The 14,864-nt window shown below is 41.1% G+C and overlaps 1 protein-coding gene across 1 annotated transcript; it reads left to right on the top strand.

Annotated features, from left to right (window-relative positions):
- Positions 1-981: 981 nt before the first annotated feature.
- Positions 982-1,785, top strand: LOC138903366 (uncharacterized). Its single transcript, XM_070191332.1, has one exon. The coding sequence runs from the start codon at positions 982-984 to the stop codon at positions 1,783-1,785; it is 804 nt and encodes a 267-aa protein (XP_070047433.1).
- The last annotated feature ends 13,079 nt before the right edge of the window (positions 1,786-14,864 follow it).

Raw genomic sequence — 14,864 nt, 5'->3', positions numbered from 1 at the left:
AAGCAAATGCTATCCTTTTTTGGGCTTTGATATTGTCGCATATTGTTCTTGTACCAATCACCCTCCATTCAATTTGAGAGGGATAAAACCTGAAGGCTTAGGCCAACTAATTCATTCGGTTTACATTCATTTTCTTTTATAGCTAATTTCGATATTCATTTACTTATTTTTCCGATTTGTACCAAGTTATACCACGTATCCTTAGAACTACGTATAAATTCAATTGCTATCCATTTTTCGGGTAAACGGTTTGGCGCCCACCGTAGGGCTAAGGATAATAGTGGTTATTTGATACAAATCTCTGTAAATACATACTATTTTACACTTGCTCTTGGAAGTGTCTTTGATTTGAGGCTAAAAATGATGAACTCTCAGTTAATGGCCCTACCTATCGACAACGAATCTCGCCATCAAGATGAGAATAACAACGTGACGCCCAGGGATGAAAGGGCACTCGTTGACCCCGTTGGAACCCGTGTCATGGGTCCAATTGACGTTAATTCGCATATGGCCATTGAAGAGAACCAACATTCCGGCCCCGAAAACAGCATCCATGGTAGAACTCGATCTACAGTTCAAAATACCCAAAATATTGGAGAAGGCGGGATCAGCCTGCTTATGATTTTTGAAATGATGCAAGCTCAACAGGTAGCGATAGCTCAGTTGCAGAGCTAAACCTAGGCACCGAGCATACCTGAGCCCGGTCCACCCCAAGAAGTCACCTATAGAACGGGGCCAGTTGTAGTAAGGTCAAATGAACAAGGATCGGGGACTAGCCTCGAAATTATAAAGATGCTCGAGGAACTAACAAAACGGATAGAGTCAGGAGAAAAAAGCATTGAAGCAAACGACAAGAAAGTAGAAACTTATAACTCCAGGGTTGATCAGATCCCGGGGGCACCACCAATATTGAAGGGTTTGGATTCTAAAAAGTTCGTACAAAAACCTTTTTCCATGCCCGAGATTCCTAAATATAATGGAATGACGGACCCCAACGAACATGTTACCTCTTACACGTATGCCATTAAAGGGAACAATCTAGATAACGACGAGATCGAATCCATATTATTAAAGAAATTCGGGGAAACCCTGTCAAATGGAGCAATGATATGGTATCGTAACTTATCACCTAACTCTATCGATTCTTTTGCCATGCTTGTAAATTCTTTTGTAAAAGCACACGCCGGAGCCAAAAAGGTCGAGACCAGGAAGTCAGACCTTTTCAAGGTAAGGCAAAAAGATAACAAGATGCTAAGTGAGTTTGTATCTCGCTTCCAAATGAAACAAATGGATCTACCACTGGTCACGGACGATTGGGCTGTTCAAGCTTTCACCCAAGGACTAAACGAACGAAGCTCAATGGCTTCACAACAGTTGAAGCAGAACTTGATTGAGTGCCCGGCTATCTGGGCCGATGTACATAATCGATACCAATCGAAGAATAGAGTCGAAGACGACCAGTTGGGGGCCCCTTCTGGGTCCGTTATCAAAAGGGACATCGACCGACAACCGAGATTGAACAGGGGCCGATACCAGCCGTATAATAGAGATCGTAGGGGCAGTGGACCAGAACACAACTCTGTACGAGGTGAAAGGAGAAATGATCGACACCAAGGGTCTCGAGGTCTGTTGAGCAAGAATGGTTTCGGCAAGCATACTGGGCCTAAGGAAGCACCGCGATTGTCAGAGTATAACTTCAACATTCATGCATCCGCCATTGTATCTGCTATCGGACATATCAAAGATACTAAATGGCCTCGACCTCTACAGACCGATCCAGCCTAGAGAAATCCCAATCAAATGTGCAAGTATCATGGCACCCATGGCCACAGAAACGGAAGATTGCAGGCAGTTGTTCAATGAAGGACACCTTCGAGAGTTTTTAAGTGATCGGGCCAAAAATCACTTCAAAAACGGGGAGCTCAATAGAGAAAACGAGCAAGAAGAGCCGCAACACATTATTCACATGATTATCGGAGGGATCGATGGTCCTCAAGGGCCAGTGTTTAAACGCACTAAGGTGTCGATTATAAGAGAAAAGCGATCTAGGGCTCAGGATTATATACCAAAAGGAACCTTGTCCTTCAACGACAAAGACACAGAAGGAATCATGCAACCCTATAACGATGCACTGGTAATATATGTACTCATGAATAAAACTCAAGTTAAGCGTGTGTTAATTGATCCAGGTAGTTCGGCCAATATTATTCGATCGATAGTCGTAGAGCAACTCGGTCTACAGGACCGGGTCGTGCTCGCAGCCCTGGTACTAAACTGATTCAACATGGCATGTGAAACTACTAAGGGCGAGATAACTCTGCCCGTAAACATGGACGGGACCATCCAAGAAATGAAGTTCCACGTGATCGAGGGCGACATGAGGTATAACGTCCTGTTCGGGAGACCATGGATCCACAACATGAGAGAAGTGCCCTCGACCCTTCACCAAGTTCTAAAATTCCCAATACCAAAGGGAATCAAAACAATCTACGGGGAGTAACCAGCCGCAAAGGAAATGTTTGCCATCGATGAAGTGATTCCGATATCATCATTCTCATCGATAAAGGGATCAAATTCTAAGGAAAAACAGGATACCAAATAGCAATCACAAACGTCAGCCTCGACCCAACTAGAGAAGAAGGAGACTGACGAAGATGATGATTATGGGATCCCTCGATCCTTCGTGGACCCCGATGATTCCGACGCTACTAAATCAACGGTCGAAGAACTAGAGTAAATCACATTAATTGAACATCTGCCCGAACGAAAGGTATACCTGGGCACGGGGTTAAATCCCGAGCTCAGGAAAATGCTTATTCAATTTCTTATAGCTAACATGGATTGTTTCGCTTAGTCCTATCTTGACATGACAGGGATCCCACCGGAAATCACCACTCATAGACTAAGCTTGGATCCGAAATTCCATCCGGTGAAGCAAAAAAGAAGGCCCAAGTCCGAGGTCAAACATGCCTTCATCAAGGATGGGGTAACCAAACTTCTCAAAATAGGATCCATTCGAGAAGTAAAGTACCTCGAATGGATAGCAAACGTGGTAGTAGTCCCTAAGAAGGAAAACAAACTTAGAATGTGTGTAGATTATAAAGACCTGAATAAAGCATGCCCCAAGGATTCTTTTTTTTGCCTAATATCGATCGTATGATCGATGCCACGGCCGGCCACGAGACTCTCAGTTTTCTCGATGCCTACTACGGGTACAACCAGATATAGATGAACCCGGAAGATCAGGAAAATACCTCGTTTATCACTAAGTACGGTACCTAGTATTATAACGTAATGCCATTCGGTCTAAAAAATGTTGGAGCAACTTATCAACGCCTAGTAAATCGAATGTTCGAAGAACAAATAGGAAAATCAATGGAAGTTTATATTGATGACATATTAGCTAAGTCCCTACGAGCAGAGGACCATTTAAAGCATTTGCAGGAAACTTTCGATATACTGAGGGGGTACAATATGAAGCTCAACCCCGAAAAGTGTGCATTCGGGGTTGGCTCGGGCAAGTTTCTTAGTTTTATGGTGTCCAATTGGGGAATCGAGATCAACCCCGATAAAATCCAAGTTATCGAGGATATCACAGTAGTGGATAATGTAAAGGTCGTGTATAGGCTGACGGGGCAGATAGCCGCCCTAAGACAATTCATTTCGAGATTCTTAGATAGGAGCCATCAATATTTCTCACTCCTTAAGAAGAAGGGCAATTTTGCATGGACTCCGGAATGCCAGCAGGACTTGAAGGAACTAAAGCGGTACTTATCGAGCCCTCCGCTGCTTCATACCCTGAAAGTGGACGAACAACTTTTCATGTACTTGGCAGCCTCGGAGATAGTGGTAAGTGGAGTCCTGGTCCGAGAAGAACAAGGTACGCGATTCTCTGTCTGTTATGTTAGTCGGACCTTAGGTGAGGCTGAAACTAGATATCCACACTTAGAAAAATTAGCGCTTGCTTTAATACGCGCCTCTAGGAAACTAAAACCATACTTCTAATGTCATCCAATATGTATTGTAACAACTTATCCTCTTCGAAACATTTTTCACAAACCCGAGCTTTCGGGTCGATTGGCCAAATGGGCCGTAGAAATCAGTAGGTATGATATTGAGTATCGACCCTGACCGCCATCAAGTCTTAAATCTTGGCGGACATCGTGGCTGACTTTACGCCGGCCTTCGTACTCGATATTGAAAAAGAAATACTAATAAAATCATGTACATCTTTGGGAGTCTGGACCCTCTTTACGGACGGTGCTTCGAACGCGAAGGGGTCCGGACTAGGCATCATGCTAAAATCACCCACACGTAATGTAGCTAAACAGTCTATCAGAACTACAAAATTAACTAACAATGAGGCCGATTATGAGGCCATGATTGCAGGTTTCGAACTAGCTAGTAGCTTGGGAACGGAGGTCATAGAGGCTAAGTATGATTCCCTCCCCGTGGTAAACTAAGTTAACGGGACTTTTGAAGTCCGAGAAGATCGAATACAGAGGTACTTGGATAAACTACATGTGACTCTACATCGATTAAAGGAATGGACCTTGCAACATGTACCTCGAGAATTGAACAACGAGGCTGACGCTCTTGCAAACTTAGGTTCATCGGTCGAAGACGACGAACTCAACTTGGGGACTGTCGTACAACTCATGAGATCGATAATCGAAAAAGGTCACGCTGAGATAAACTCCACAAGTTTAACCTGGGATTGGAGAAACAAATACATAGAGTACTTAAAGAATGGGAAGCTTCCATCAGATCCAAAGGAGTCGAGAGCTCTGCGCACAAAGGCAGCACTGTTCACTTTTTTCGAAGATGGAACGCTGTTTAGAAGGACGTTCGATGGACCATTGGCAATATGTTTGGGACCAGGAGATACCGACTACATCCTACGGGAAATTCACGAGGGCACTTGTGAAAATCATTCTGGTGTCGATTCGCTGGTCCACAAAGTAATCAAAGCAGGGTATTACTGGACCGATATGGGCAAGGATGCCAGGGAGTTCATTTGAAAATGCAACAAATGCCAAAGGCATACGCTCATGATTCATCAACCAGGGGAACTACTCCACTCGGTCCTATTCCTATGGCCCTTCATGAAATGGGGAATGGGCATCCTTGGCCCTCTCTCATTGGCCTCAAGTAAGGTTCAGTTTATTTTGTTTATGACTGATTATTTCTCTAAATGGGTTGAAGCACAGGTTTTTGAGAAAGTCAGAGAAAAGTAAGTCATAGACTTCATTTGGGACCACATCATATGTCGATTTGGGATGCCATCCGAGATTGTATGTGATAATGGAAAATAATTCATCGACAGCAAAGTAACTAAATTTTTCGAGGATCACAAGATCAAAAGGATCCTATCAACACCTTATCATCCCAGCGGGAACGGACAAGACGAATCGACCAACAAAACTATCATCCAAAATCTTAAGAAGAGATTGACAGACGCCAAAGGAAAATGGAAGGAAATACTACCCGAGGTTCTATGGGCATACCGCACAACATCGAAATTCAGTACCGGAGCAACACTGTTCTCGTTGGTATATGGCATCGAAGCTCTGATCCCGGTCGAGGTCGGAGAACCTAGCATCAAGTTTTGATATGCAACAGAGGAGTCGAAAAATGAGACCATGAATATGAGTCTAGAATTGTTGGACGAAAAACGCGAAGCTGCTCTCATCCGATTGACCGCCCAAAAATAGCGAATCGAAAGGTAATACAATCGAAGAATCAATCTTCGACATTTTAACATCGAGGACTTGGTGCTAAGAAAAGTCACCATCAACACCCGAAATTCGAATGAAGGGAAACTGGGTCCGAACTAGGAAGGACCGTATCAGGTTCTCAAAATCATCGAAAAATGATCCTACAAGCTCGGCATGGTAAGCGGCAAACAACTACCGAGCAATTGGAACGTATCGCACCTAAAATGATACTACTGATAAGGTACGACTCCTCCCATTTTCATTTATATTTCTAAACTAACCCTTGCAGGTGTTCGATCAGAAACAATGATGGATTCTTCAACACAAAGCCTTTAGGTCTGAAAGCACGCGTTGCACTTTTTTTCCTTTAGACCGGTTTTGTCCCAAATGGGTTTTCCGACGAGGTTTTTAATGAGACAACTGATGATCATGCTAACTTATAACAATTCAGCAGTATCCGAGGCTTCTTTACAATCAACCTCGAATACTGGCGGGCATTACCATTGAATATCAACTTTGATGCAAGGAAGTTACTTCATGGCAGCAGAGTCCCGATAGAAAAAATTTGTAAGGGCCAAAAGATCAAACGAACCATGCCCATGTAGTTTGCTCTAGCCATGGCACAGAACATGTACGCATGTATAATTATCTATAAAGAGAAGTATTTTTCCTTGCCGACATCTCGATCTATTATGTGAACAGGCTTAAGGGCCAGAGTTCAGATAATTACCCTCACGCTCGGGGACTGCCGTCCGAAAAATAAACACGAAGCCTTTAGGTCTGAAAGCACGTGTTGACTTCTTTTTCCCTTAGACCGGTTTTGTCCCAAATTGGTTTTCTGATGATGTTTTTATTGAGGCAACCGATAATCGTGCTAACTTATAACAATTTAGCAATATCCGAGGTTTCTTTACAATCAACCTCAAATATTGGGGGCATTGCCCTCGAATATCAACTTTGATGCAAGGAAGTTACTTCATGGAAGCAGGGTCTTGTCACGACCCAAATCGATGGGCCGCGACAGACACCCAGTACCTTACACAATCGAGTACCAATATAACGTATATTTCGTATCATTTCATCATAGGTAAATGAACCGGAGAAAATCATGAGGGAATAAACTTATACATATGACATACTAGCCTATAAGACCCAAAACGATCACCCGTACACTGAACATAGGCCGACAAGGCCATACAATATTTTACGTACATGACATCTGTCCACAAGCCTCTAAAAATATATAATTGTCATAAGGGTCGGGACAGATCCCCGCCATACCAAACAATACACATCTAAAGCATACTGACCAAACAAGCAACTGCGGGAAAAGAAAAGCGCACCAACACCTTCCGCTGAGCTGGTAGCCTACTTGGAGGACTCTCAACCTGTCTATCGAGACCTGCGGGCATGAAACGCAGCGTCCCCAGGCAAAGGGACGTCAGTACAAATAATGTATCGAGTATGTAAGGAATGAAAATTAGTAAATAATAGACATGAGAGAAACATGGAGTAAAAGACTTGACTTGTACGTCTGCATAGCTCTGTGAATCATTTCATTTTTATAATCTCATGCATATGCATATAAATATCATACCATGCATAGGTATATGCGTTCATAACATCATCAAGCCTCTGAGGGCATCCCATCATATCATTTCGGCTACTGTGGACAAATCATCAACGTATACCAGCTGATCAGGTGGTGGTGCGTATATAATGCCGTAACCTTTTTCCATATACCATATACATATATATACATATATACGCGTATATAACATCGTCTGGTCATGGGTCAATGTACATGTATAAATAAATGCAATGCATGAGAAGTACGCCAATAAAATCACTCGGAATGTCATAACACCATTATACCTGTGATTAATATCATGAAACAAACTTTATCAACTTACGTATTTTTGAGACCCATGAACAGACGATAGAATAATAAGACATATGGGAATTCAAGAACACACGCATCTCTAATACTTCTATGAATAGAGTTATTTATGGAATTTGTGCATTTACTCGTTTCGTTTGTGTCGTATAGATCATACCAAAAAGAAAGAAGGGATAGCCTTAACATACCTGGAGTAGGAAAAAATCTGTACGATATTCCTAAGAAAGGTTGCACCGTACTTCCTTAGAATCGCAAAATCTCACGTTACTTAAGATGCTAAGAAATCTCGTTGGAATTTTTGTTTCAAGAAATCTTGTGGAGATCTCGTTGGATTGAGGTTGCTAACGTTGGAATCTTTGTAGGAATTATTGAAGACGTTATGAATTCCCTTCATATATTCTCACATCTGTTTTGCAATCTTTGTAATAGGAAGAACACTATAAGATCACTTACTTGCATATCTTAAGGCCAAATGAAGCCAAAAATGCCAAACTTCTATGTATGACTTTACACGTAAGTGTCTTGTGTATAACACCTTAGTTGGCCACCTTTCAATCTAGGTGTATGAGTCACTTAATTTGAAGGAGGGGGGCTGCCACGTAGTGGAAATAAATCCTTATCCAACAATTCCCTAATTAATTAGGTAATATTCCATTATCCAATAATTAATCAATTATCCACATAATTAAGAATTATCTCAAATTACTTAAAATACTACCCGCTTTTAACATACCTTATACACCATACTATCATGGTCATGTGGTACCTTGTATGGCACTAGTCCATAAATACCGGGTATTATAACTCGGACCATATTTTATCCCAAATTATCAAATTTTGACGAAACTCGTTTTCTTTGATTCGTTTACCCTTTCACCTTCACGAATTTACTCATCATTTGTTTGAAATTGTATAATACTTATAATCTCCAAATAATCTTGTCCATGAACTGATGTCAATTATCTTACAACAAATTCAACGTACAATACTACAAGGTGTAACATCGTCGTAACAAATTACTGCAAAGCGTAACATCATCGTAAGAAATTACTGCGGAGCGTAACATCATCGTAATAAATTACTGCAGAGCGTAACATCATCATAATAAATTACTGCGAAGCGTAACATCGACGTAATAATGCGAGGCGTAACATGTCTCGATAGAAAAAAATTGTAAGGGCCAAAAGATCAAACGAACCATGCCCATATAGTTTGCTCTAGCCCTGGCACAGAACATGTACGCATGTATAATCATCTATAAAGAGAAATATTTTTCCTTGCCGACATCTCGATCTATTATGTAAACAGGCTTAAAGGCCAGAGGATAATTACTCTCACGCTCGGGGACTGCCGTCCGAAAAATAAACGAAACCAAAAACTCTGAGATCATAAGACCTTTTAGGCAACCCTCAGTTTTTATAGGCCACGACCACCCCACCCGGGGACTGACTCTTTGAGAAAGCTCGAAGTAAAACGGGAAAATAAGCCCAAGAGAAAAATCCCGAACTAAAGAGGCTACGACCGAATTAACACGAGTCGGAGACGTCCGATTTCCGTAACAAAACACGCCTTCGAATTCTTTCATAAACCGGTTAAAAAGGCTACCCCCGACAAAATCATAAAAGGCTTCGATAATATTAAGTCTCGAAAACTCTAATGAGTACAAAATTGTTCGAACTCTTGAACGATTCCTTATTTCGAGCTAAGGCATTGCGAGTTTTTTGCAAATACAAATGATAAAAAACTTTTTCAAACCAAAAAGGGGAGAAAGACATAAACAACCTTTGTTACAAAAGCCTAAGGGCTACATTACTTCGAGTTCAAGCAAGCACTCGCTCGACCGAAAAACCTAAGGGCTATATTAGTTGGGTTCCAATCAAATTGTCTAAACCTCGGAAATAATTTTATGCTAAGGCATTTTCGACCTTCGTAAAATATAGAAAAGCAAAGGAAAAACACAAGAATCAAAAGAGCAAGAAAAGCCTTATATATATATATATATATATATATATATTCAAAAGGTTTTTACAAAAGGCCTAATCGGCCCCAGAAAAGATACAAAAGAAATACAAAAAACCTAATATCCTAAGTGACTTGGTCTTCATCGGAGGCTGCGTCGTCAGGATTTTCTCCGTCCTCAGATTCGCTCGAGCTCTTGGAGTCTTTCTCAGGGAAGGTCAGCCTTTGGGCTATGGTTTCCTCCGCCTTGGCATTTTCAATTTCTGCCGCAACATCGAAGCCCTGAGTACTGACCTCCTTGAGAGCTTCCCTCTGAGCCTGCCATTTAGCATGGGCAACCATGCTCTTGGCCTTGGCCTGGTTGACCTCAACATCGATCCTGAACTGGGCCACTTTAGCATCAGCTCTTTTATTAGCCTCTGCCACCTCGGATCTGGCCACTTCGAGTTCATCGGCCAAGCTTGCCCTATCAGAAGTGGACAAATCCAATCGATGTTGAAGCTCCTTAATCTTCTCGATCTGCACTAAGGCATTTTCTTTTGCAGCCCAAAGCTGGGTCTCAACCAACTCCAATTGCGCTTGGACGGCCTCCTTTTTCGAGGCAAGGACGTCCATATTCTCTTTGAAATTTTCCGGCCCCGGCCAGTAGCTCATCTACCTGCGAATTGAGCCGTCCAATCTGTTCGAGCCTCTGTCGAACCTACAGAATCAGATCGCTAGTGGTTATCTCCAATTCATCTTCACTATCGTGAAGAATTCGGAATACATGTTCAGCCATTTCCTCGTGATCATCTCGAGTCATTGCCAAATCTGCCCGAAGCTTCTCAATAAGAAGTTTGTAGGAGTCACTTTTCTCAGTGAGGTTCTGAACTTCGGCCTCATGCTCCTCCCGAATTCGGAGGAAAGCCTTATGATACAACACTAAAGCCTACAAACATGGGAAAATATGTTAGAATTATCTACAACTCTAAGTGTAAAAGAAACATCAGAGATACCATCAAATTTACCCAATTCAGAGCATGTTGAGCCTCATTGAAAAGGCAAGCGGGTCCTCCGGGATGGAGAGCACTATCTTCCGCTTACGATCGGGATTAACACTCGGGACCGGGAATCGGTCCACTAGTTTTGGAACCGATGAAGACCCGGTAGAGCCCGACCATGATACTTTCTTCGGTATCGGTAATCCACCGCACCCGATAATCTCCTCCGAGAAAGCTGACTCGAGCCCATCGAGAAAGTCGTGGATATCAGTTGACTCCTGAATACCCTCGTAAGATCGACCTTCCAATATGTTGGCCTCACGGATCATAGCATCCGAAATCTAAGGGGATCCGCTAATGTCGATTACCCCGAGCTCGTCCCTCGAGATATCTTCTATTTCCCTAGAAGTCTTGCCTTCGGTCTCCCCTTCAACCATCTCAGCTCGAGACAGGATAGTCTCGGTTTTTCCTTGTTTAGGAATTATGGCCAGGGTTCTCTTATCTACCTCCGCCGATTCGGAGGATTGTTGTATCATAACATTAGTCCGTACACAGGCTAATTCCTCTTCTCCTTCTTCGGGCTTATCCCTTAATCGGCGGATCGATTACAAAGGCATGATACCGGAGCCCCCTTGGGCTTGTGAGATTTCTTCGCCTTTTTTTTCTTTTCCGAGACCGAGGAACTTGGTGCATCTTTTCTCTTCTTATCTTTAACCTACTTCGGGGCAGGGACCTCTTCATCACCAGATGGGGGCTGCATGGAAACATCCTTCCCAAGTCCTACAAAGGGGAAAAGGGGGGTAAGTAAGTGAAGAAGAACAAATGACAAGCAAACTAAGAAAGAGACTTACCATGACTACGGGCCTCCCATCGACCCTTTGATAGTTCCACCCAAGCGCGCTCGGAGTACGGTCTCTGCAGCACCAGACCTTCAACTCATTGTTTAAGACCCGGAATCGGTTCCGGCATCCGAGCCACAACTGTAACAAGAAAGAAAAAGTAGATCAAGAAAATGAAAGGCAATCACAAATTAAAACGCTCGAAGGGAAATAATTACTCACGATTCATATTCCATTTCTCAGGAAATGGCAGTCATCGGCAGGGATCAGGTCCAAGGTTTTGACTCGAACAAATCGACCCATCCAACCTCGATCACGAGTCTCGTCAATACTCGAGAACGACGCTTTGGTGGCTCGGTGAGCAAGCTTGATTAACCCTCCTTGATAGAGTCGGAGACTATAAAGGCATATAAGGTGATCGAGGGTGAAAAGACACTCCTCGATTTTGCTCGAGAAAAATCGGAGAAGAATCACTATTCTCCAAAAAGAAGGGTGGATTTGGCCAAGGGTCACGTAGTATCTCTTGCAGAAGGCGATGATGACAGGGTCTAAAGGACCCAACGTGAAAGGATAAGTATAAATACTTAAGAACCCTTCCACGTGAGTAGTAATTGATTCTTCACACGATGGGACTACCACATGCTTGTCGCCCCGGTTGTATTCCTGTTTTACTTTTTCAAGAATTTTCTCGGTGATTGTACATTGGTACCTCAAGATCGGCTCACATCGGCCCGGTACCGAAGAAGGTTTTTCAACCTTAAAATCGATGACAGTTGAGCACCCTACCGAAACGAATCTCTCGGGGCGAGGTTCCGCAGCATCCTCCCCGCCAGTGGGTCGTGATGAAGAAACGGCTTCTTTTTGCGGTACCATTTTGGAGGTTTTCGCCATTGAAGAACAAAAGAAAAGAGAATTAGGGTTGTATGCGATGTAAAATGTATGAAACAAAGGGATTTTCTGAAAAATATGCAAGAGTAGAGAAGAAGCTTTTTGAGTGAAAAGTTTAGATGAGGATGAAAGTTTGAATATTTATAGCCTGGTGATGACGGTTCAGAACCGATAGTGACCGACCAACGACTAACAAGTATTTAATGCCCTGGTAACTGGACCGACAGGACGTTTGTTACATACGTCATAATCGGGCTCGTCGCTGACATCATCATCCACCAAGTCACACTTGTGTAATTCATATCGTTTCCCATCATCTTCTTTCCGAGAAACGAGGGGACTATCTGTATACGGTCAAAATCAAATTTTTTCTTCGTATGATTAATCGAGATTGGAACGTGGTGGTCCGAGGTTCATCATTATAATATCGAGCCATGATGCGAAGTTAGGATGTTGAGCTCGAGCCCCATAGACCGATCAAGATCGATATCGGCCAAAACTGAGCTCGAGACCGAGAGACCGATCATGATCGAGATCGGACAAATATAGACCGGCCAAGATCGAGATCAAGCCGTAAAACAAAAAACCCGTTATAGCCGCAATTGGGGGAGAATCTCGGCGTAAATCACAGCGCAAATCAAGGAGAAACTAATTAATTAATCTATCATGGGATCTCCACTATGAATTTTTAATTATATCTAAAATAGAATTTTTTCCACTATATTAAGGGTTGTTATCATTTGTAGAAGAGGGACAAATTTAGTGAGAATTATAGAACATCAAGCAAATGCTATCCTTTTTTGGGCTTTGATATTGTCTCATATTGTTCTTGTACCAATCACCCTCCATTCAATTTGAGAGTGATAAAACCTGAAGGCTTAGGCCAACTAATTCATTCGGTTTGCATTCATTTTCTTTTATAGCTAGTTTCGATATTTATTTACTTATTTTTTCAATTTGTACCAAGTTATACTACGTATCCTTAGAATTACGTATAAATTTAATTGCTATCCATTTTTCGGGTTAACACTAACTACAATATTCTTACTAATTTTCTTTTCTTTGTTACATATTCCCTTTTAAATGATATGTGGAGATAATCTTTTCTACTTTGTCTACATGATGGTGGTCACGACCTTAAATTTCAAGAAGAGGAGAGCTCGGCAAGTATATCTTTACACTGCAAAAAGGTTTTTAGATATATGGGTTGTGAATTTTAACGTTCGTGGCATAATTTTATTTGTCAAATGGTTGGAGGCCTATCTTTTTGTGATATTTCTTGGTGGATCATATTCAAGCTAAGTGTATGTTTATGCAAAATGACTTTGTTTATTGGAATATAAACGGTGTGTTTTCCTTTATCTACCAATTATTTGATTGTTTCATCTTTTCCGTTTTTATTTATTTATTGTGAAATAAGAGAGGGTAATAAAAAGTTGTAATTGTTGTTATACAATCAATCACTTAGAACTTTTGTGTTCTCATTATATAGTACATCTTATTCTCAAAGGTATATAAAAAAGAATAAATATCAGAGAACAAAAAAAGTGACAAGGTTCTTGTATTTTAATTTTTCAAGCATTCTAGATAACTTAATTATGCACCCTCTTAACCGTTCCAATTAATTCTTACTTTAGTACTAGATTATTCTTTGCTGCTTACCGTCCTTCAAAGCTTAAATTTGGCTCATTTTACCGACGTTTCTTTTGAGAATAATACTTGGACATACCGTGGAAGGGAGTGTGTTTCTTTTAAAAAACTATTAATTTTTTGTGTTAAGTAAATTAATTTTTTTAAGTAACAAATGGTTGGAACTTATTTATATCTGATATGAGGATTCTAAGAATGTTACTGCAAAGACGTTAATCGAAAATCAATAGGAATCTATTATATTCTCTCGCTTTCTTAATATAAAGTTGTGCTCATAGATTCTGTTTTGTGCATATATATGAGACCATTTTTCTGTTACAACATATAACTTACATATATGTATGACATCTAGATTTACGAAAATATTATGTGTATGTATTGAGTCAATGTGTTCCTCTTGGTGTGTTAAGTGCCAGGATGTTTTGTTTATGAATGAAAATGTATTGTACCTCTTATTGTTTCTCCCCTAAAATCTGAAAAATATATTATCAGATTTGAGTGTATGTCGTTAGATGCGGATCTAGGATTTCAAGAGGATGGGTGCACTATTGTAAAGAAGTGTATCTAGAATTTATATTTGACGGGTATAACTTTAGCCTCTTACCATGAATCCACTAAACTTTTGAAATTACATGTTCAAAATTATATTCTTTTTGAAATTTTAGTAATTTTTACATATGTATCTATACTTCGTGCCGAAATCAAGACCGTTCAGAGTAGAATTTGAACTGTCAATTTTATTTGTAGAGGTGCACCCAACAATAATTAAACCATAGGAGTCTTTGAGCATGAGTTCACACACATATATTTAAGTAATTTTAAAGAAATATAACATTGTTATAAATGATTTTGGAAGAGGAGTATGGGTTCACGTGAACCATATCCATAAATATGGATACGCCTCTGTATGTCGTTACATGACGTGTTTGAA

The sequence above is a fragment of the Nicotiana tomentosiformis genome, chromosome 12 (assembly GCF_000390325.3).
Source record: "Nicotiana tomentosiformis chromosome 12, ASM39032v3, whole genome shotgun sequence".
NCBI classification, from domain to species: Eukaryota; Viridiplantae; Streptophyta; class Magnoliopsida; order Solanales; family Solanaceae; genus Nicotiana; species Nicotiana tomentosiformis.
This window is presented reverse-complemented; position numbering and strand designations above follow the sequence as displayed.